Genomic DNA, 22,528 nt, shown 5'->3' with positions numbered 1-22,528 from the left:
TAAATCTCGTGTTGCTTTTGGTGAGTTTAACTTTCTATTCTTCTAATTCTCCGTTCTGGATTTGTTGTGTGTGTGATTGTTTGCTCAAGTCCTGAGGTTTGGTATTGATCATACATACCATAACAGAAAACACAAGAAAAACTAAACAAAACCCTTAGAATCAAATATCCAAGCCCAGAAGGGCTCCAATCAAAACCCTAATCGGGCCACAAAACGAAAGAGGGAAATAGACAGATTAGTTGGAGTACACTGATCACTGAGATAGACAGTGGAACTGCTAGGATTTTTCCAGACAGTAAATTAGGGTTTGAGAGACAGAGAGAGATTCTGGGGGAAGCATGCATAAAGAAAAGCACGTATAAGATATATTCAAACCAGCTGAACAAATTTTGGAAACCAAAGATAAATGCTAAAATTATAATAATAATAATTACTTGAGAAAATTTGAATACCCTAAAAAGACAGAAAAGCATAGAACCATTATAACTATATGATGATCTGTTAAAATCCACCTACTCTCCACCTACTTCACCCACTTAAACTTTAACCTGCTCCACTAAACCTAACCCACTACCTACTCCACTAAACCTAACCCACTACACCACTACCACCTCACCTACTCCACTAAACCAAACCTACTACATCACTACCACCTCCACTTCACCTACTCCTTACCTACTACACACTCACCCTCTTCTATATATAGGAATCATGAATCATTGTAATAAATATAACATTATATCAATCAATATTACATCAATAATACAATTCTCTATTTCTCTTTATACATTCAATTTCAACATGGTATCAGAGCAGGTTTAGAACCTAATATTTTCGCTTCACCGGCGGGCGGCAACCTCACCTTAGCCGTCCGCCGGACCTCAACCTAGTCTGCTAAAATTTTCTACACGTACCTTGAAATTTCCTTTTTTCAACCTGCTGAGTGCACAAACCACAGACAGCACACCGTATTTTGCTTTTTCTGACTTGGTTGGGTTCAGCGTTTGGTACCTGGTTGAGGAGGGAGGTTGCGCCGCCGTCAATTGGGGGGGACGATGGCGTCCTGTCAGTGTCGCTGTGTGTGTCTAATAGTAATACCAGCTGCAGCTACAAATACGCCTCCGATATTTCCATTGTCGTCGATTCTCGATCTGAGAGGAAGTACAGGAAGAAGAAGGAGATTTTCGGGCATTTCTTCCACAAGCCCTAGCTTTAGCTTCAGGGGAAGACAAAGACAATGCCTCCTTCAACAGAAATTCTGAGTCCACTTGTACTACTAGTGGTCCCTTTCATCGATGCAACTCTCAACTGGGCGGAGACCTTGCCCCTGCTACCTCTGCAGCCTACGGAGTGCTTCTCCTTGTTGGTGGTCTTTTTGCCTATACAAGAACAGGAAGCAAAGGATCGCTTCTAGGAGGCCTTACTGGTGGATCTCTAATGGCTGCAGCTTACTTTCTTATGCAAGCATCAGAGATGAAGGAAATAGGGGATGCCCTTGCGTTTGGATCCACCTTCCTCTTTGCGTCTGTATTTGGTATAAGATTGGCAGCTACTCGCAAAATAATGCCCGCAGGGCCTTTGTTAGGTCTTTCCATCTGTGCGTTGGCTGTGTCTCTTAAGGAGCATAAAGACGAAAAGAGAAAACCAAACAGGGGGGGCTCTCTCTATCTTTCTGATTTTTGGTGAGACCAAACCCACGGTCTCTCTCTCTCAAACAACAAAGTCACACGCTGTTCTTTCTTTTCTTTCTTTATTTATTTCTTTCTTTTCATTCCTTTATTACATCTATACCCATATCCATCATCACACTCTTTCTTTATTTATTTCTTTTAATCACCTTTTGCACCTCCCTCACCGACTCCCTCACCACAAAATAGAATTTTTTATTTATTTATCTTATCTTTTTTATGTTCCATTTTTCACAATAAAAATAAAAATAAAAATAAAAAATAAAAATAATAATATAGCTTTGCACACCAAACCATATTTTATTCATCTCAGGGATCAACCCCGATCAAAAAAAAAAAAAAAAAAAAACCCACACACAATCAATCAAAACAAAACACCCAAAGATTTGTTTTCTTTTCTGCAGCCGGCCACCCATCGACCTCACTTCTTCGCCTATTCCGCCGGTCTTTTCTTCTTGCCTCCGTCCTGGGCGGCCCTTGACGGTGTTGCCTCTATGTTTCCCACTCCACTGGGCACGATCACTCCACCCTGCTCCTCCACTACAGCATATGGCGGACCTCCAAATCGGAACATCACGGTGGCCTTCCGCTTCAGCTCCTTGTTTTCCGCCTTTAGCACACTTATCTCTGCTCGCGCATCCTTATACATGCGCTGGAGCAGAGCCAGTTGGGCGTTTAAATGCTGCACCTCATTTGTCCTACTCTGCAGCCGGTGCGACAGGTTTGTGACCGCAGTCATGGTTTCCACACATGACTTCAATGTATACTGATTGGCTTCAATGTCAGTTTGCACTGCCATTTTTTGCTCCACAGACCGCATAGGAAAGTTCAACGGAGCAAACCCTGGGGCGCTTGGTTGAGGTTCACTGGCCCCCGCACCAGTTATCTCTCTTGTTGACTCATTAAGGTCTGGAAAGAGAGTGAGCAGACCACGGGAAGACGAAGCCATTTTCTGGACAACAGAGTGTTACAGAGTGTCTCTCTCAGAAATCTCTCTCAGAAAACAGAGTGTTACAGCGTATCTCTCTCAGAAATCTCTCTCAGAAAACAGAGACACCAGAGTGTTACAGAGTATCTCTCTCAGAAATCTCTCTCAGAAAACAGAGTGTTACAGAGTATCTCTCTCAGAAATCTCTCTCAGAGAACGAAGAGGTTTCCACTGGTTAGTTATGCTTTCAAGCCTCAGCCTCCGCTTCGGTTTATAAAGACCATGATGAAGAGGCAGACACGCGCATCGCGCGCCACTTGACGCCAGACGACAAAACGGGCGCGCAAGCCAATGTGGTCACGCGTCTCGCCATCATATCCGGCACACCTTTTTATGGAATGGGCGCGCCTTTTGATGGCCCGTCTTTTGATGGCACGCCTTTTGATGGCACGTTTTTTGATAGATTGGGCACACCTTTTGAGGGTGCGACTTTTCAAGGGTCCGACAAGACTCTGTAAACTGTCCCGACATTGATTCCGGTTAGTTTCTACACGGGTCCGACAAGACTCTATAAACTGTCCCGACATTGATTCCGGTTAGCTCCTTTATGGGTCCGACAAGACTCTGTAAACTGTCCCGACATTGATTCCGGTTAGTTTCTACAAGGGTCCAGCAAGACTCCGTAAACTGTCACAACAACTGTCACAACAGTGTCTGTTACAACGGTCCGACATGACCCCGTAAACTGTCTTCTACATCGGTCCGACATGACCCCATAAACTGTCTTCTACATCGGTCTGACACCGCCATCCAGTGTCCTCTACACCGTTATGACACCACCATACAGTGTCCTCTACATGGTTATGACACCCCCATACAGTGTCTTCTACAACGTTATGACACCACCATCCAGTGTATTCACCAATGGTCTGACACGACCATACAGTGTCTCTTATCCTCTTTTATTTTTATGTATTTTCTTGTTTTGTTACTCTCTCCAAACTCAAGGTGGTTAGTTCCTATCCCCCTTGAGTTTGCGGGGGCTGTTAAAATCCACCTACTCTCCACCTACTTCACCCACTTAAACTTAAACCTACTCCACTAAACCTAACCCACTACCTACTCCACTAAACCTAACCCACTACACCACTACCACCTCACCTACTCCACTAAACCTAACCCACTACACCACTACCACCTCCACTTCACCTACTCCTTACCTACTACACACTCACCCTCTTCTATATATAGGAATCATGAATCATTGTAATAAATATAACATTATATCAATCAATATTACATCAATAATACAATTCTCTATTTCTCTTTATACATTCAATTTCAACATGATCCACTGTAAGAATGTCCAACAAATTGTTACAGATGAAGGTGATTGAGGACTAGGATCTATTAAGAACTATAGTGATGCCATGACTCAGCCAAATCTTTTTTGTGGATATAATCAACAAATGAACTTACTATATGCCTCCAATAAAGCAGTGCAATAGGATGCAGGAACCGGAGGTGAAGGTAGCTCCCGAAGAACATGCTGCAGATGAAATAGCTCAAGTGAATACTAGTCTACAACATTAAAGATATGAAACAATTTGATAGTCAAAAGTTGCAGCAAGTACCAAAAGTACCTTAACACAGTCACCAACAACATGAGCATCCTCATCAGGAGCAAATTCATTCTTGCCTATAAACAAATAAGAGATCAACTCAGCTTGCAAGTGACATAAAGACAAAGAAAAGTTCCAATGAAACCAAACTGATACCCAATAATGTCTTCTTAATCCAATGTCATACAGATTCATCAATCATCACCCAAAATATAGGATCAAGATTTCAGAAAAATCAGACAAGCAAAACAGCAAAACTATACAGGGAAAATAAGCCGAACTAGGGCTCTGTACTACTTATGTCCAAGCAAAAAAGAAGCGTCCTTAAGAAAATTATTACTCATCTTGAGAAGAGAGAAATGAGGGTGGGTTGGACCTTGCTGAAAAGAACTTTTAGGACAAACTATAGTAATTGGTTGGAGGAAAGCAAAAGAAACCTAATTCATATTCTTGAACTCTGCGATCTATCTCCTCGACATCTGCAGACTGTCTCAAAATTCCTTCCACATTAGTTCCTGTTGGAAAGATCAAGATATAATCAGATGAAATTGTATTAAAGAGAGTAAATACAATGATAAACTTTGCCTCTAGAATCTGTTTTTTCATCTCTCGTATTATTATCTGGATTCCCTTTTTCCCATTCATAGCAAGGCTTTTGAGAGAATTGCGATAAGATATATATTTAACAAAGACAAACATTCACAATACACTTGAACTTCAATACTACAAAATTGCTTCATACCATGAAGGAAACTCCTTATAGGCTTCACAGTTCTAGACATTTAACAAGTCAAAAAAATAATAATAATAAAGCTGAAAAACTAATAAATGGTGATAAAACCCAACTGCTTCACTATTTCTTTTTTTTTTGGGCTGGTGAGGAACCCCTCCAAGGCAAGGCCCTGAGGACCCACCCTTGCAAGATAAACCCCCGATGATCCTCATCCCCACGCACCAAGTTAGTTGGGGGATTTCAAACCATTGTCGGTGTGTGTGGGGAGCACACCCACTAACCAATTCAAATGAGCCCCAGGGGCCAAAAAAAAATCAATAAAGCAGAAAAAACAAAAATAAAATCAGAATTAACAAGAAAAGAATGTCAGAGAGTAGGATGCAGAAAATGCTCCAGGATCCACAGAATTCAGCAGGTGAAAATGATATTCTAGAACAAAGAATCCCAATCACAATTGAAATTAAACTTACCATACTTCTCCAGATATCGAAGAGCTTTCTCAAGGAAGGATGGGCCTCCATCTATGTCTTCCAGAGCTAGCAAAATTGGGCGTCCAACTACCATAGATTTAACAGGACGCTTATCCCTCCCTGGCAGTGGTGGAGCCACGATTTTTGCTAAGGGGGAGCAATATTAAGATAAATATTGGGTCAGATTGATTTAGTTTGTTTTGGTTTCGTAAAATAATAAATAAATCAATATTAATATTTTGAAACTATTACAACAGAATACACATGGCTACAACAAACTAATGTAACATTTTTTTTTTATTATTTTTTTTGATTAATCAACAAACTAATGTAACATTTTAAGTCTAAAAAACTATCAACCAATAAGAGTACAAAAATAAAAATATCAATTGCAAATAAATACATATAATAAAAGAGATTTTTTTTAAGATTTCCTTGTGAAGCAAATAAAGAATCAATCTATGTCAATGGTGTATCAAGTTTGTTGGAAGAACAATGGGAAAAAAGTTTAACTTAATAATTCAAACAACCAATCCATTGTTTAACAAAATCTCCATAATTTTAACTTGATAAATGATCTTATTAACAACATAATTTATCTGAGCATACAATACAAATTTAATAGATAAATTGTAGGGTTTTCTTGAAAAGGATAAAAGAAATGGGCTAAAAATTTAACAAATTTAAAGGATATGTATAATTTTAAAGGGGGTAAATAAAAGATACTTTTAAACTCTTAGACTTAAGTGTAATTTTCAAAAAGTCCCCTCCTGGGCCTTAATTGGCTCCGTCCCTGCTCCCTGGTTGAAATATTCAAAATCTAGAGAAATTTAGTAGGAATGGAAGTAAATTTTCAGTACTCTACATAAACAATATATTCTGACCAAAACAAAAAGAACATAAAATAGATCTTACACATAACCAATTGAAGAAAATGACCAAAAAAAAGTTATAGTGCAAAGATAATGATGTACAAACATTGATGGAAAGACCCTTCAATTGTATCATTAACATTGTTACGGATGATTCCTTTGTATTCCATCACAAAGGTAGCACTTGGAGCTTGTGAAAGAGCATGCTCTAGAGCAGTCTTCCAATCATACAAGTCCTTGGATGTCTCTGCCTGAATTAAGAAAAGTAAAAGAGAAGGCCGTAAAGTTTAAGACTCCTGGGTACAATAAGTTTTAAAAGTAAGACAGCAAATTGCACCTTGCACTCAGGAAGGAAGAGGGGGAGAGAGAGAGAGAGAGCAGTAAGTCAATGAAGCACCTTGAGGGTAAATGCCCGTTCACCCCGTCCATCACATGTATCAGGAAACAATATAGTTAAAAGCCTTTTATCTTCTCTAACAACAACACTGCAATAAGAAAATAAAAACAATGAGGTTGGCCTTAAAACAAAATAAGCCATGTTTACTAGTATTTTTCAAAGAGTAGAAGAAATCATTTATACCTTCCTGAATTGTCCAAGTCAATACCACCCAAAATTAGATTTACTTCACCGCCTCTCTGGGGAAGTGTGCTCTGCATGAAAAGAAGAATAATTAGTGTCTATCCCATAAAATACATCATCTGGACTTGTACGCATGCATAGGGTCAGCGATGAGTGCCCCAGGGGATTCATTGATTGAAACATAAAATTAGGTACTGTTTGATAAAACTGAAGTTTGAAATCTGAATATTGAAAATTAAATAGTGGAAACTACATGCTAAATTTTTAATCAAAAAAGTCATTTGGTATCTACTGAAATATAATTGTTGAATTAATCAAGTTGTTTGATCTGTAAAGAAGCTGGAATTTGGACTTTATTAATTTTAGAAATAATTCGCTTATACTCATTATATCTGTGGTGGTGGTAGGGTGGTGGTGCTGTGGTGCGGTGTGGGAGCTGGCAGAAAGTGACAATGGTTGTGTGGTGGTAAGATAGTGGTGGCAATGACGGTGGCGGCAGTGGTGCATAGAGGTTGTAGTAGGGTATTGGTTATGTGAGGTACGATAGAGTTGGCAAAGGTGGTGGTAGTGGAGTGATGGCGGCGATGGTGGTTGGTTGTGGTTATGGTGATAATGACAAAAGTGGTCGTAACAGAGTAGTTGTGGTATGTAGTGGTAGCAGTGGCAACCTGATGGTAGAGGTACAAGGGCGGTCTTGTGGTAGTGGTGGTAGCAATAGCAATGGTTGTTGTGTGGTAGTGGTGGTGGTGGTGGTGGTGGCAGGGGTGGTGCAATAGTGGTGTTGGTGAGGGTGACAGTGACAGTGACAGTGACGGTGACGGTGACGGTGACGGTGACGGCGGCGGTAGTGGTGGTTGTGTTGGTGGTGATATGATTGAATAGATGTGGCGACAATGCTGATTGCTACTAGGGCCAAGTGGCATTTCTTCAACAATGCGAACATAAAACTATGGCAAAAGTAACATAAAAGAACAATAAAGGAATCGCATTCCACATTAATGTAGTTCAAAATAAAATAAAAAGAATGGAGTTGTACTTACAGGATCATTTTTGAAAAACACTAATGAAATGCGTGTGAGTATAACCCAACGTTTTTTCCAATATTTCCAACCTAACCCTGCAGAAGCAGAACAAGGACTAATTCATATTACAAATGTAAAGTTTGACAGATTAGAACAAATTTAATAGAACAATAAATAATCAGTCTCATCATTTTCTTAGTGTAGAAAATTGATGAGTAGTAGTGGGGCTGGGAAATGTATTTTTGGTTATTTATTTTTACTATAGGGGTATTTTAATCTTGAGGAATTATTAGAGTTTTGCTTTTCTACATTCTATTTATTTTACAAAAACAATGTACTTAAGTTTGGTGATGTTAAAAGAATAATCTACAATTTTCGCACTCTTCTATAATTGTTAACATGGTATCAGAGCAAGGTTGCTGAAAATCTAAGTTGTCAGGAACTTTTACAGTATTCACATTCTTCACAATTGCATTGTTCTCCTTCGCAATTCCAGAGTTTTCATTGCAATCCAATTTCCAAACCACTTGATCAGATCACAGTTGCACTCATATCAGAGTTGGTTACAACCCTATCTCGGAACCCAACCCGGCCCGGCACGCGACTCAAAGCTTTTTCAAATCAAACAGTGCCTTATTTGTCGCCGACAGTTTCGAAGCCTTAATTCAATGACAATCCAACTTCAAAACCCGAGTTTGTCATTGATCCAGCTTTGAACTCCTTTGTCATAATCAAATTAAACATGTGGTCACAAAGGCAATTGAGTTAGCCAGTGGCGACTCAAAAACTTTTTGTCAAGGTAGACATTTTTTTGGTCAATCAATAGATGATAAATTACAAATAGTACAAACAGAAAATCTATATAGAATTTTTGCACAGAATGATGTGGCTCACTATGAATATTTCATTTTAAAACAAAACACCTACAAAGAGAGTTATATTTACAAAAATGACATTGCCCCATCATTTCTGAGATTTTTTTGTATAAATTTTATATATGAATAGAGTTTTCCTTATGAATATTACGAGAATTACATCAAACTAAACATTCAACTATGACACCACTAGGGGCTGCAAATGAACCGAACCGAACCGAGCTTTGCCGAGCTCGAGCTCGGCTCGTTTACTTATCGTGCTAGTTTATTGAGCTCGAGCTCGGCTCGATAAGAAACTGGGCTCAAGCTCGGCTCGGCTCGACTCGGCTCAGCTCAATAATGTTTTTTTTTAATATTATTTACATTATTTAAATAAAAAATATTATTTAATATAAAAATAATGTATTTATATTATTATTTATATACATTTATATATTATTTAATATATAAATAATATATTTATTATATAATTTAAATAAAGGTAAACGAGCCGAGCTTATGCGAGCTCGAGCTCGGTTCGTTTACTAAACGAGCCTAATAGTCGAGCTTGAGCTCAACTCGTTTACTAGACGAGCCGAGCCGAGCCCTTAACGAGCCGAGCCGAGCTTGTTCATGAACAACTTGGTTCATTTGCAGCCCTAGACACCACACAACCACAAATATCCAACAAACCCAACAAACATAAGAAAGACCTCAAACAAATACAAGGAACACATAGGTGGACAAAATCAAGCCTCTAATCTTCTAGTGAGATGCATGTACTCTTGGTCAATGTACTAAGCTTAGTAAACATTCAAAAATTAGAAAAGATAAAGTTAGGTTTGGAAATTAGAGAGAAAGCAAAACCTTTTTTTTTTTTTTTTTTTTTTTGAAATGGAGTGGGCTAGAGATAAAAAGGTTGTTCAAAATTTTAATGAAGTTGGCTCAAACAAAAAGGTTGTCCAAAATTTTAATGAAGTGAGCTCAAACCAACAACTCATGGTGTTCAAATTTTCTTTTTTCCAAAGTGACAAATTGGCACCGAGGTGTGCAAAAAAAATTAGGAGGTGACAAGTGATGTGTAGGATGTTCAAAAAATTTTACAAAAATATATACTATTGCTACCCTCATGACTTAGTGGCGCAACTGCTGGAGTTAGCTGGTGGAGATAAGGCTATTGGTTCAGTTAGCGGCGAGATTAGTAAGAGGCAGAAGGTTACAAAGAAGAAGAGTAGGGGTTTATGAAGCTTGAGTAACCAGCTTAGGGTTTGATAGAATATCATCCCCTATTTATAAATGAAGATTAGGGTTTACAAGATGAGACAATTACAAGTCGAGCCCTGAGGGCATAGAATAATTACAAACCAAAAAAAAAGCTCAAATAATAATAAAATATGCTAACACTCCCTCTCAAGTTGGTGCGAAGATATCTCTCATACCCAGCTTGCCTAATATGTCATGAAATGGTTTATTCCCAACCCCCTTGGTGAGAATGTCAGCAAGTTGTTCACCAGACTGGACAAAAGGAGTACGTACAAATGGTACCACTAGTGAGTTTCTCCTTAATGAAGTAGCGATCAATCTCAACATGTTTTGTCCTGTCATGTTGAACTGGATTGTGAGCGATGTTGATGGCGGCCTTATTATCACAGTATAACCGCATGGAGTCCGTCTGATCAATACCTAGATCACTCAACAATAACTTGATCCATAAAAGTTCACACACACCTTGTGCCATAGCTCTAAACTCAGCTTCTGCACTTGACCTGACAACCACATTCTGTTTCTTACTCCTCCAAGTAACTAGGTTGCCTCCAACAAAGGTACAATACCCTGAAGTCGATCTCCTATCAGTTACTGATCCAGCCCAGTCAACATCTGTATAGGCTTCCACACGAAGATGATCATACTTTAAAAAATAAAGACCCTTACCAGGAGCAGATTTCAAGTACCTCAAGATTCTCATGACAGCCTCAAAGTGAATCTGATGAGGAGCATGCATAAATTGACAAACCACACTGACAGCAACAGCAATATCAGGACGGGAGTGAGATAGGTAAATGAGCTTACCCACTAATCACTGATAGCTCCCCCTATCAACAGCTTCTCCTCCTTCATCATCCCCCAATTTCTGATTGGGTTCCAGTGGAGTGGCACATGCCTTGTAGCCAAGCATCCCAGTTTCCTTCAATAGGTCAAGCACATATTTTCTCTGTGAGATAAATATCCCATCCTTAGAGCGAGCAACTTCAATTCCCAGAAAATACTTCAAGCTTCCCAAGTTTTTGATTTCAAACTCATTAGCTAAATATTTCTTCAACAGAGGTATTTCCCCACTATCATTGCCTGTAAGAACTATGTCATCTACATAAACAATAAGTGTTGTAGTCTTACCACGTGAGGAATGTTTCACAAACAAGGTGTGATCTGCCTGACTCTGTTTGAAGCCATATTTAAACATAGCCTGAGTGAATCTCTCAAACCAAGTCCTTGGAGACTGTTTAAGACCATATAATGACTTCCGAAGCTTGCATATTTTGCCTTCTGTCTGATGATCCACAAAACCAAGAGGAATGTCCATACATACCTCTTCTTCGAGGTCACCATGGAGAAAGGCATTCTTGACATCAAACTGATAAAGTGGCCAATCTAGATTAGCTGCTAGAGAGAGAAGTACTCTGACTGAATTCATCTTAGCCACGGGTGCGAAGGTCTCTTGATAATCAATGCCATATGTCTAAGTAAACCCTTTTGCCACAAGTCTTGCCTTGTAACGCTTAATAGACCCATCTGCTTTGTGTTTCACAGTATATACCCATTTACATCCCACAGGTTGTTTGCCCATAGGTAACTCAGTCAATTCCCAAGTGCCATTCTTCCTAAGTGCTTTCATTTCCTCAATCATGGCTAGTTTCCACTCAGAGGTAGCAAGAGCATCCTAAAAATGGTTAGGAATGCTAACAGAGGAAATATTGGACACAAACGCTCTATATGAGGATGACAAATGAGAGTAGGACACAAACTGTGAGATAGGATGTTGAGTACAAGATCTCACACCCTTCCTCTTGGCAATAGGAACATCAAGATCAATGGACTCAAGAGATTCAAAGTTACTTAGACTCTCATCAGAAGCAGGAGATGGCAGTGGAGGAGCAGAAGTGGTCCCTTGTATCCAGTTAACTTGTTGTCTGTCTCTGTCCCGAACATAAACATGCCCGTCCTGATCCTTGGTGACATTGGGTTCTATAGTCCCAGTAGAAGAGGGTGGTGCAAGAACAACTGGTTCCACCGTAGGAAGCACAGTAGAAGAGGATGGTGCAAGAACAACTGGGTCCACCAGAGGAAGCACAGGATTCACTTCACACCAAGGCTCCCCCGGAAATGAGAACGGTGACACCGGAGAGGACAAGAAATAGGACTAGGACTCAAAGAAAGTAACATCCATGGAACACAAACCACTTACGAGAAGAAGGATGGTAACATTTATACCCCTTTTGAGTAGGAGAGTAACTAAGGAAAACACACTTGAGGGAGCGAGGGTCCAACTTACCACGAGAAGGAGAGTGATTATGAACAAAACAGACATAACCAAAAATTTTGGGAGGAATAGAAAACAAGGACTGAGAACCTAGGAGGACGTGAAGAGGAGCTTGGTTTTGCAAGACCTGGGTAGGGAGACGATTAATAAGATGGGCAGCGGTGAGAACAGCATCGCCCCAATAGGGCGGAGGCACACTCATAGAAAAACATATGCACCGAGCCATGTCAAGAAGATGCCGATTCTTGCGTTCCGCCACCCCATTTTGTTGAGGGGTATTGGTGCAAGAGGTCTGATGGATAATGCCATGAGAAGAGAAATATTGTCCTAACCCAGAATTTATGTATTCCCCGCCATTATCAGAACGAAATAGTTTGACAGTGGCCCCAAACTGAGTACAAATCATCTTATGAAAATTGCGAAACACAGAGAAAACCTCACTCTTATCTTTCAAGAGATACACCCAAGTAGCACGAGAAAAATCATCACTTAGGCCTCGTTTGGGAACAGGCTAATTTAGTAACTTTTTGGCTATTTGGCTAAAAAGGTAGGTAAAAAAAACTTGTATGTTTGGGATGACTTTTTGGCTAATTACGAAAAGATGTGCAAAAAGTAGAGAGAAAAGAGAATCTTTGACTTTTTGGTATGGGTTGTTGGCTTTTTGGCTAATTTAGTAACTTTTTGGCTAATTGGCTAAAATAGCCTCTTGCCAAACGAGGCCTAAATGTAACAAACCATCGATGACCTTTCACAGACATAACACGAGAGGGACCCCAAACATCAGAATGTATTAATCAAAAATGAACTAAACTTTTATTCAAACTGGGAGCAAAAGAAACTCTGTGTTGTTTTCCAAGTTGACAAGACTTACAAAGAAAGTCAGACACATGATGATTTGCGAAACCAGATGGAAATAAATGCTTAAGTAAATAAAAGGAAGGATGCCCAAAACGCCGATGCCACAGCCATAAATCAGTGGGGGTAGTAGAAGACGTGGTGGAAGAATAAGCAAGTTTGTCCGATTGATCCAGGAAGTAGAGACCATTTTCTGCACTACCACTGCCAATTGTCCTCCTCGTGACAAGGTCCTGAAAAAGACAATGATCAGGGAAAAACGTCACACTACAATTCAAATCCTGGGTAAGACGACTCAAGGATAACAGATTAACAGAAAAATTGGGAACACGGAGAACGAAAGATAGATGTATGGTAGGAGTGACGTGGACTAAACCTTTTCCAGAAATGGAAGAAACAGTGCCATCTACAATCTTAACTTTGTCCTGACCTGAAGAGGGCTTATAGACAGAGAAAAGATCAGAGCAGCCAGACATATAATCGGAGGCACCGGAATCAATAATCTAAGGCAAAGACTTATGACACAGGAAAACACAAGGAGAAGAGGCTAAGTTACCTGAGCGGGCAAAGGACGAGGAAGCTGTACTGAGAGCAGTAGAAGACCGGCGGTCCAATGATTGGCGCAAAGCATCCTCCAACTCAGTATCAGAAGCTTGGCCAACAAAAGCAGAATTAGAATCAAGTGTATCAACGGCACTAGACTGATGAGCCCGTGAATAGGAACCACGTCCTCTAGACTGGCCTAACCGACCTCCTCGAGAACCAAACCGATCACCTCGACCCCCGGATGGAGTCCCATGATGCTTCCAACACGTCTCACGAGTATGCCGCGGCTTCTTGCAATAATCACAGAATATAGACTCCTTAGCAGCAGACGGAGGGATGGGAGTCAGGCTGAGGCCATCTCGAGGAGTAGACAGTAATGCTGAGCGGTCAGTAGAGACAGGGGACATCATAGCAGACCGGCGGCTCTCCTCATTCTGTACATAGGCAAATGCCTCCTGAAGTGAAGGAAAAGTGTCCATACCCAGAACTCGACCCCTAACTGGATCATACTCCACATTTAGGCCTGCCAGAAATTTAAAGACCCGTTCTCGTGCGATGAACTTCTTGTACCCAACAGAATCAGCAAGGCAAACGGGCTTATAGTCTTCCAGGTGGTCAAGGCGTTTCCAGCCATTGGTGAGGAAAGTGAAACACTGAATAACAGTCTGCTCCCCCTGAAGTGAGCTCTCAATAGAGCGGCGCAACTCAAAAGTCTGTGAGAAATTCCCTTTGCGGGAATAGGTGGCAGCCACAGCATCCCAAATATCCTGGGCAGTCTCCATAGACAAGTAGCCCTCACCAATTTCAGGAACCATCGAATGAATAAACCAACCCATAATCAAAGAGTTAATAATCTCCCATTGGTCACAACCCGAGTCAGTGGTACTAGGTGCCTATATCCTGTCATCAACATACCCCATCTTCCCTCGGCTCTTCAAAAATATAGTCAAACTTTGAGACCATGCTAGGTAGTTCTGACCATCAAATAGAGAGGTGGTGATTTTCAAACTAGGGTTGGGGTTCTCAGTCATGGTAGTAATGAGACTCTCACTCCTCGGCGTTTGAGAAGTAGGGGACACATTGGTGGAATCTGCCATGGATATGATACTACTGAACCCGCAACAAAACTAGTGGCAATCACAAACCCGGAAGGTGGTGGTAAAAGAATAGGCGCAATGACCACTATAAAGGCATAACAAAATTAAGAAACCATAAAGTTTTCTTCCCTTTTCTTCTTTTTTTTTTTTTTTTTTTTTGAGTAATTATTTATTTATTTATATATGTATTGGTACGGATACAGGCATATAGGTTATTTATTTATACATGTGTATACACGACATATATACCAAATAGAGATGAGGTATGTTGTATACCAGAGATGAGAGTATACCAGACGAACGAAGATGAAGGAGATCAATGATGTGAGGAAGACGAGCTGAGGAGATCGACTGAGGAAGGCAGCTGACGAGATCGACTGACGAGCTGACGAACGAAGATGAAGGAGATCGACTGAGGAAGGCGGCTGAGTGACGATCAACAGAGGAAGGCGACTGAGTGACGACGGCGACTGAGTGATGAAGACGAAGTAAAGATCGACGAGCTGAAGATCGACGCAGCAGATGATCCATCCAGGTAAGCTTCGAACCCTAGAGTGTCGTTGGTGTACAGGTCTACCAACGAGGGTGAGCCGAAACCCTAGAGGTTCTGCTCTGATACCATGAAGCTTGAGTAACCAGCTTAGGATTTGATAGAATATCATCCCCTATTTATAAATGAAGATTAGGGTTTACAAGATGAGACAATTACAAGTCGAGCCCTGAGGGCATAGAATAATTACAAACCAAAAAAAAAAAGCTCAGATAATAATATAATATGCTAACAGTTTATTGTCCTCTAGGAAGGATAGGGAGCTGTCAAAGGTTTCATGCTCAATAAGCTATGACAGTCATTTGAAGAGGGGATCAAGCGTGCAAAAGCGATGTTAAGGTTACTGATGGAAGCTCGGGTGGGAAGGTGGGAACAGTGAGGTTTCTTATCTTTATGGAAAATTTCAGGAGAAAGTAGAGTAAGTAAGAGCGTCCGGATGTCATTTCAGTTAAGGTTATTGGCAAAGTTGGCGGGGCTAAATGGAAATCCATTTCTGAAAAAGAACCTTTTGTCAAGATGGCACTTTATTAATGTATTTTCATAGTTGGGTGTGGGTTATTTTGACCTTTTGATATAAGTAATTTGACTTTTTTTCTTTACTTTTTCTTTTTATTTTATTTTTTTTCTTTCCCGATGCCCCCTTGTTACGTGCTCTGATACAATCTTTTTTTGTTGCTTATCAAGAAAAAGAAAAATAATCCCAACATTCCAACATACTGTAAAAAAACCACGTGTGGAATCCCATGCATCACACCTAATATGTACAGGTAAACCCAAAACAAGAAATAAATAAAAAGAATGAAAGAATAAAACTCTCAATTAAGCCTAAGAATATCAAAATCAACAAATTAAGCCTACAATTTTGGCTATGCCTAAAATAAATGGCATGGCTACCTGTGATCGCAAGTAGAACTCAACTTCCAAGTGACACTCATTTCTCACAAGAATGTCTCTACCAGTTTGTACTCTAGAAACCAAATATTGTTTAAAATGTCATTTTTACTTTAAATATCGGAGGGAACTCTGTTCAATTATACTCTCCAACATCAATTCTCCAAGGAGGGCAACAGTTCTCGAGATCAAATGACCAAAACCTAGACCACCTTTACTCACAAGTAGACAACCTAGTAAATTAGTAATTGTAAGCAAAATATAGCACTGACCTAGACAGATAACAAAACTGGCAGACTAACATGAACTAGCATGCAACCAAAACATGTGAATCAATCTACTTGTAAAAATTTTTGTTACATGAAGAACCGAATAACAGATTTAAGAGCCAGTGACATGCATGAGAAGGCAATCAACATCAGGCTTTTGAAATTGGACTTCAATTCCCAGAAGAAGTCCTCAAGCAACTTCCAAGAGACGCCACTTGTTTTTTTTCAGTCTACAGCTCATCCCAGCAATGGAGCATAACAATAGCAAGTACTGGAGGAAATGCATCTAAACAAAAAAATTTACATATACTTAAGTTTTAATGCAATGATACACAAATGTTTACCAAAAATGTGTGTATATTGTTTCTTTTGAATAGACGAGAAAATGTATTCTTAATTTCAATTGATTCATAATTTCAATCAATGTGGTAAGAAAGCCATTTCTATGTACTCAAATACTAAGCATGGGCCATGTGTGTAAATACATGAAATAAAATAACAATTAGCATAGCATCACACGAAAAAGTTAGTCTTAATTTGTTGTTTATTTAGGACAGGTGAGTAAATTTATACTTAATTTCAACCAATGTGGTAAGTAAAGCCTTTCTATAAACCAAAGTACTACAATGTGAAGGCAGTGTATCTAAGCATGAGCCATGGTTGTAAATGCATAAAATAAAATAATGATTACTCTAGCATAATATGAAAAAGTTGACCCCAACAATAAGTGAAAAAAGTTACAAAAGAAAAAAATGAGAGATGACCTTTGGATGTTGTGAAAAGTGGCCCGCTCTTGATAACCTGTCAAATTGTCAATTATCTCATAAGGTCAAAATCATGAACAAATACCTGACTAGTGTTAAGCAAAACTATTTTCCAAAGTAAGCATAGGAGGATTGAATTGAATCGAACGGACATATTTGTTAAAATCCACCTACTCTCCACCTACTTCACCCACTTAAACCTACTCCACTAAACCTAACCCACTACACCACTACCACCTCACCTACTCCACTAAACCTAACCCACTACACCACTACCACCTCCACTTCACCTACTCCTTACCTACTACACACTCACCCTCTTCTATATATAGGAATCATGAATCATTGTAATAAACATCAATATAAATCAATCAATAATACAATTCTCTATTTCTCTTTATACATTAAAGTTCTACATGGTATCACAGCAAGGTTAAGCACTTAGTATTTTTCGTTTCACCGGCGGGCGGCAACCTCGCCTTGGCCACCCGCCGGACCTCAACCTATTCCGCTTATTTTCTACACATACCTTCCCATCACTGCCTAAATCCTCTCTCTTGAGGCCAATGTGAATTCCTCTTCTTCATAATCTGCACTAACTGTGGCATCTTTTCCTGGGGCAAACTCTGCAACCCAACACTCAATCTATGCTTCTCCTCCATGCTCATTTGCCTCTTGTTAGGATCCTTCGCCTTCGGCTTTGGTTTGGGCTTCGCCACAGCCTTGAGCTTCATTGCAGCTTTCAGCTTCACGGCAGCCTTCGGTTTCACAGCAGCTTTTGGCTTCGCAGCTGGCTTGGCCTTTGCCGCTGGCTTGGGCTTCACAGCGGCTTTAGCTTTTGGCGCAGCAGCTTTTGTCTTAGCCGGAGCCTTCTTTTCCTTTTTCGCTTTTACAGCCTTCGGCTTTGCTTCCCTCTGGTGGCTCCCCAGGTTCCACCTGAGCTGCATGATTCATTTATAGCTGCAATTGATAAGGGAAGTATTAGAACAATGCCCAATAGAAGTATGCCAACTGCTCCTTACCCTACTCCTGGAGCACTATTAATAGGTGATGCTTTCAACATGCGTCATCCTTTAACTGGTGGAGGAATGACTGGAGCCCTGTATAAGGTGTTTTGTGCATCTCCTGATCAAGCAAGGAAGGAAATGCGTGAAGCATGTTTTGATTATTTGAGCCTTGGAGGTGTGTGTTCAACAGGACCAGTGGCTTTACTCTCTGGTCTAAATCCTAGCCCATTGAGCTTGATACTCCATTTCTTTGCTATAGCCATATATGGTGTTGGCCGTCTCTTGCTACCATTTCCTTCCCCTAAGCGCCTGTGGATAGCAGCTAGATTATTTTTGGGTGTATCGGCTATCATTTTTCCCCTCTTTCTCTCACATGGGCTTGTCCCCTCTCTCTCCTCCGTTTGATTTCAAAATCCATTATTTTTATTTATTTTCTCCAAACCACTTTCCTTATTTCCCCCATCTTTCATTTTGATTTCAAATATATTTTTATTATTTCTTTCTTTATTTTTCTTTCACATTATTTTTTAATCTTTTTCAAATTCCATTCATACCATATAGCTTTGCACACCAAACCATCTTTTATTCATCTCAGGGATCAACCCCGATCACAATTTTAACCAAAAAAAAAAAAAAAAAACAACACAAACCACAACACCACAAGATTTGTTTTCTTTTCTGCAGACGGCCACCCACCGACCTCACTTTTTCGCCTATTCCGCCGGTCTTTTCTTCTTGCCTCCGTCCTGGGCGGCCCTTGACGGTGTTGCCTCCGTGTTTCCCACTCCACTGGACACGATCACTCCACCCTGCTCCTCCACTACAGCATATGGCGGACCTCCAAATCGGAACATAACGGTGGCCTTCCGCTTCAGCTCCTTATTTTCTGCCTTTAGCACACTTATCTCTGCTCGCGCATCCTTATACATGCGTTGGAGCAGAGCCAGTTGGGCGTTTAACTGCTGCACCTCATTTGTCCTACTCTGCAGCCGGTGCGACAAGTTTGTGACCGCAGTCATAGTTTCAACACAGGACTTCAATGTATACTGATTAGCTTCAATATCCGTTTGCACTGCCATTTTTTGCTCCACCGACCGCATTGGAAAGTTCAACGGAGCAAAACCAGAGGTGTTTGGTTGAGGTTCACAGGCCACCGCACCAGTTATCTCTCTTGTTGACTCGTTGAGGTCGGGAAAGAGAGTGAGCAGACCACGGGAAGAAGAGGCTATGTTCTGGGTAGCTGAACGGGAAGAAGAAGCCATGTTTTTGGGTTGCTGAGTGTTTCAGAGAAGGGTTGGTTATTACAGAATGTTACAGAGAACGAAGAGGTTTCAACTGGTTTGTTATGCTTCCAAGCCTAAGACTTTGCTTTGGTTTATAAAGACAGAGACGACGAGGCCGACACGCGCTCTGTCAATCACGTGCATCGCCGCGTGTCAGGCGCCCCTTTTGATGGCTCGACGCTTTCTGTCGGGCACGTCTTTTGATGAAGTGGGCGCGCCTTTTGATGGCACGCCTTTTATGGATTGGGCACGCCTTTTGATGGCACGCCTTTTGAAAGATTGGGCACACCTTTTGAGGGTGCGACTTTTTAAGGGTCCGACAAGACTCTGTAAACTGTCCCGACATTGATTCCGGTTAGCTCCTTCATGGGTCCGACAAGACTCTGTAAACTGTCCCGACATTGATTCCGGTTAGTTTCTACAAGGGTCCAGCAAGACTCCGTAAACTGTCACCACAACTGTCACAACATTGTCTGCTACAACGGTCCGACATGACCCCATAAACTGTCTTCTACATCGGTCTGACACCGCCATCCAGTGTCCTCTACACCGTTATGACACCACCATACAGTGTCCTCTACATGGTTATGACACCCCCATACAGTGTCCTCTACAACGTTATGACACCACCATCCAGTGTCTTCACCAATGGTCTGACACGACCATACAGTGTCTCTTATCCTCTTTTATTTTTATGTATTTTCTTGTTTTGTTACTCTCTCCAAACTGAAGTTGGTTAGTTCCTATCCCCCTTGAGTTTGCGGGGGGCTGTTAAAATCCACCTACTCTCCACCTACTTCACCCACTTAAACTTACTCCACTAAACCTAACCCACTACACCACTACCACCTCACCTACTCCACTAAACCTAACCCACTACACCACTACCACCTCCACTTCACCTACTCCTTACCTACTACACACTCACCCTCTTCTATATATAGGAATCATGAATCATTGTAATAAACATCAATATAAATCAATCAATAATACAATTCTCTATTTCTCTTTATACATTAAAGTTCTACAATATTCAAGCAGGTAACACAAGCATTGGTGGGTTTCAGTAAAAGCCTTCAACATACAACTTACATTCCAAGGGCTGTGGAACAGAACTATATGTGCTCTGAACTTCCACAAGTTCAATGGAGTCTCCAATGAATTTCCTGAAGTTAAAAATCCTTTGGCCTTTTCATTTGTATCTTGATTCACAGAGAAAACCTGTGTTTCCCCTATGTTCTATGTTGTTTTGAACCTACATAAAAAAGAAGTGCTTGCTTTTTGACCCATTAAAATTTTTTTTAAATTTCAGCTGAAAATTACAGAATTTGGCCTAATTCTTTTCAATTTTTGAGAATTGTAATTTGCATTTCAAGTCATGAAATAAATTGGACTTTGAGAAAACTACTGTATGGATGGACATTATACGCTAAATTTTTAAAAGCATGTCTAAAAACTGAGACTTAATAAAACTGGCATCTAGGATTATAAAATTTCTCAAACAAATTTTTTTTTTTTTATAAGCAAAATAAAACTTTATTATAGAAAGAAAAGGGTGAGAATTAAAGTGGGGAATAAGAAGTCAACTGAGGAAAACAAAATAAAAATAAAATAAAAAATGTGTCACAAATTGCTTTTCAATATTATCTTCAATACCAAACTTCGGTAAACATAATTCAATGCTAAATGCAATTTCAAGAATTCAATAAATATACAAGTTCTTTTGCAATTATGGTTCAGGTTAGTTTAATTTTCCTTGATTATTTGGCAACAAAATTGGTTAATTCAATTTCAAAGAAATTATTGTGTTCTTTAAAGAGTTTGCCCCCAAATTTAATAAGATAAAGTAATTGAGGCGGAATATAAGAAACTCAAAGAAGAGTAAATTTAAAGAAGCGGCGATATTTGGGAATTGGAATGGTTTCAAAGAGAAATTGATAGGAACTATACATAATCATGTTTCTAATATTATTATAACTTTATTTTATGATTATTTTTATGTTTCTAGGGTTTTTAGGTGAGGGGTATTTTGGTAATTTTATATTTGCCTACATGGGCTGTAGGGGCCGCCCATGAGTCGTTTTGTAAGTCAAGTTATTTAATTAGTCTTTGTTTTTGTTTCTTATTTAGTCTTAAATTAGTTTTGGAAGTCAAAGATATTTTGATAGTTTCCTATTTTAGTTCTAGTCGGTTTAGGAAGTCTCTTAGTCCTATATAAAGCCATGAAATGTTTATAATTCAATAGAGTTGATATTTTATAAAAAGTTAAAGAGCTTTGAAGTTTCTTTATGGATTGTGTAATGCAATCAAACCCTAGGTGTGATGCCTATGAAATCTAGGTGTGATGCCTGGACCTATCTTCTTCTTCTCCTTTCTTCTTCTTTTATGTTTCAATTTACTATTCTCGGATTACTATTTACAGCCCTCTAAAAGTGCATTTTTCAACCTCAAAACTCCATCCAATCACCCTCAAATCAACCCTAATCCCTTCCCCTACCCATTAGCCTTCAATTTACTCTTGAAACCATAAATTACTCACTGTTTAGGCCATCAAATAACCTCTGTTTTGAAAATCCAGCGCTGTCCCTATTCGTCCTACATCAGTAATGGTATACCATCCCATGGCAGAGTAAACCTTCTTGGGTGTTAGGTTCTAATTAATGGAGGATTTAGGCCTTGTTTGGTTTGTGTTTCTCAAAAAATTTTGGGAAAAATTCTCTACAAATAAGTTTTCAAAAGTAATCAAACCAAACAAATTTTCTCAAAAATTTTTTCCAAAACTTGTTTGGTTTACAAATTTTCTAAACAAATCTCTCTCTCATACACATCAAATCAATCACTTTTTCCAAAACTCTCTCTCAAAATAATTTTCCAAAACATCTTTTGAAAAAAAAACCAAACCAAACAAATTTTCGTACTTTTTATCTCAAAACATGATTATCAAATACAAACCAAACAA

The 22,528-nt window shown here is 39.7% G+C and overlaps 1 protein-coding gene across 6 annotated transcripts in view; it reads right to left on the bottom strand.

Moving 5' to 3' along the window:
- Positions 1–22,528, bottom strand: part of LOC114258300 (rho GTPase-activating protein 7) — a 133,817-nt gene that overhangs the window by 105,779 nt on the left and 5,510 nt on the right. For 4 of the 6 annotated variants that reach the window (XM_082906616.1, XM_082906615.1, XM_028198248.2 and 1 more), the window contains exons 2-10: positions 17,280–17,316; positions 7,934–8,010; positions 6,894–6,964; positions 6,711–6,798; positions 6,420–6,564; positions 5,442–5,588; positions 4,676–4,753; positions 4,260–4,315; positions 4,096–4,165 (exon numbers count right to left, since the gene is read on the bottom strand). In XM_082906616.1, the coding sequence (XP_082762742.1) occupies positions 4,096–4,165; positions 4,260–4,315; positions 4,676–4,753; positions 5,442–5,588; positions 6,420–6,564; positions 6,711–6,798; positions 6,894–6,964; positions 7,934–8,010; positions 17,280–17,316 (769 nt within the window). Of the gene's footprint in view, positions 1–4,095; positions 4,166–4,259; positions 4,316–4,675; positions 4,754–5,441; positions 5,589–6,419; positions 6,565–6,710; positions 6,799–6,893; positions 6,965–7,933; positions 8,011–17,279; positions 17,317–20,661; positions 20,825–22,528 lie in introns of all 6 variants that reach the window. The other 2 variants (XM_082906618.1, XM_082906617.1) reach the window with 1 other exon arrangement.

Source organism: Camellia sinensis, chromosome 14, assembly GCF_055761805.1.
Source record: "Camellia sinensis isolate YWXY chromosome 14, ASM5576180v1, whole genome shotgun sequence".
Classification (NCBI taxonomy): Eukaryota; Viridiplantae; Streptophyta; class Magnoliopsida; order Ericales; family Theaceae; genus Camellia; species Camellia sinensis.
The sequence above is the reverse complement of the archived record's forward strand: the minus strand, read 5'-3'. Positions and strand labels throughout refer to the sequence as shown.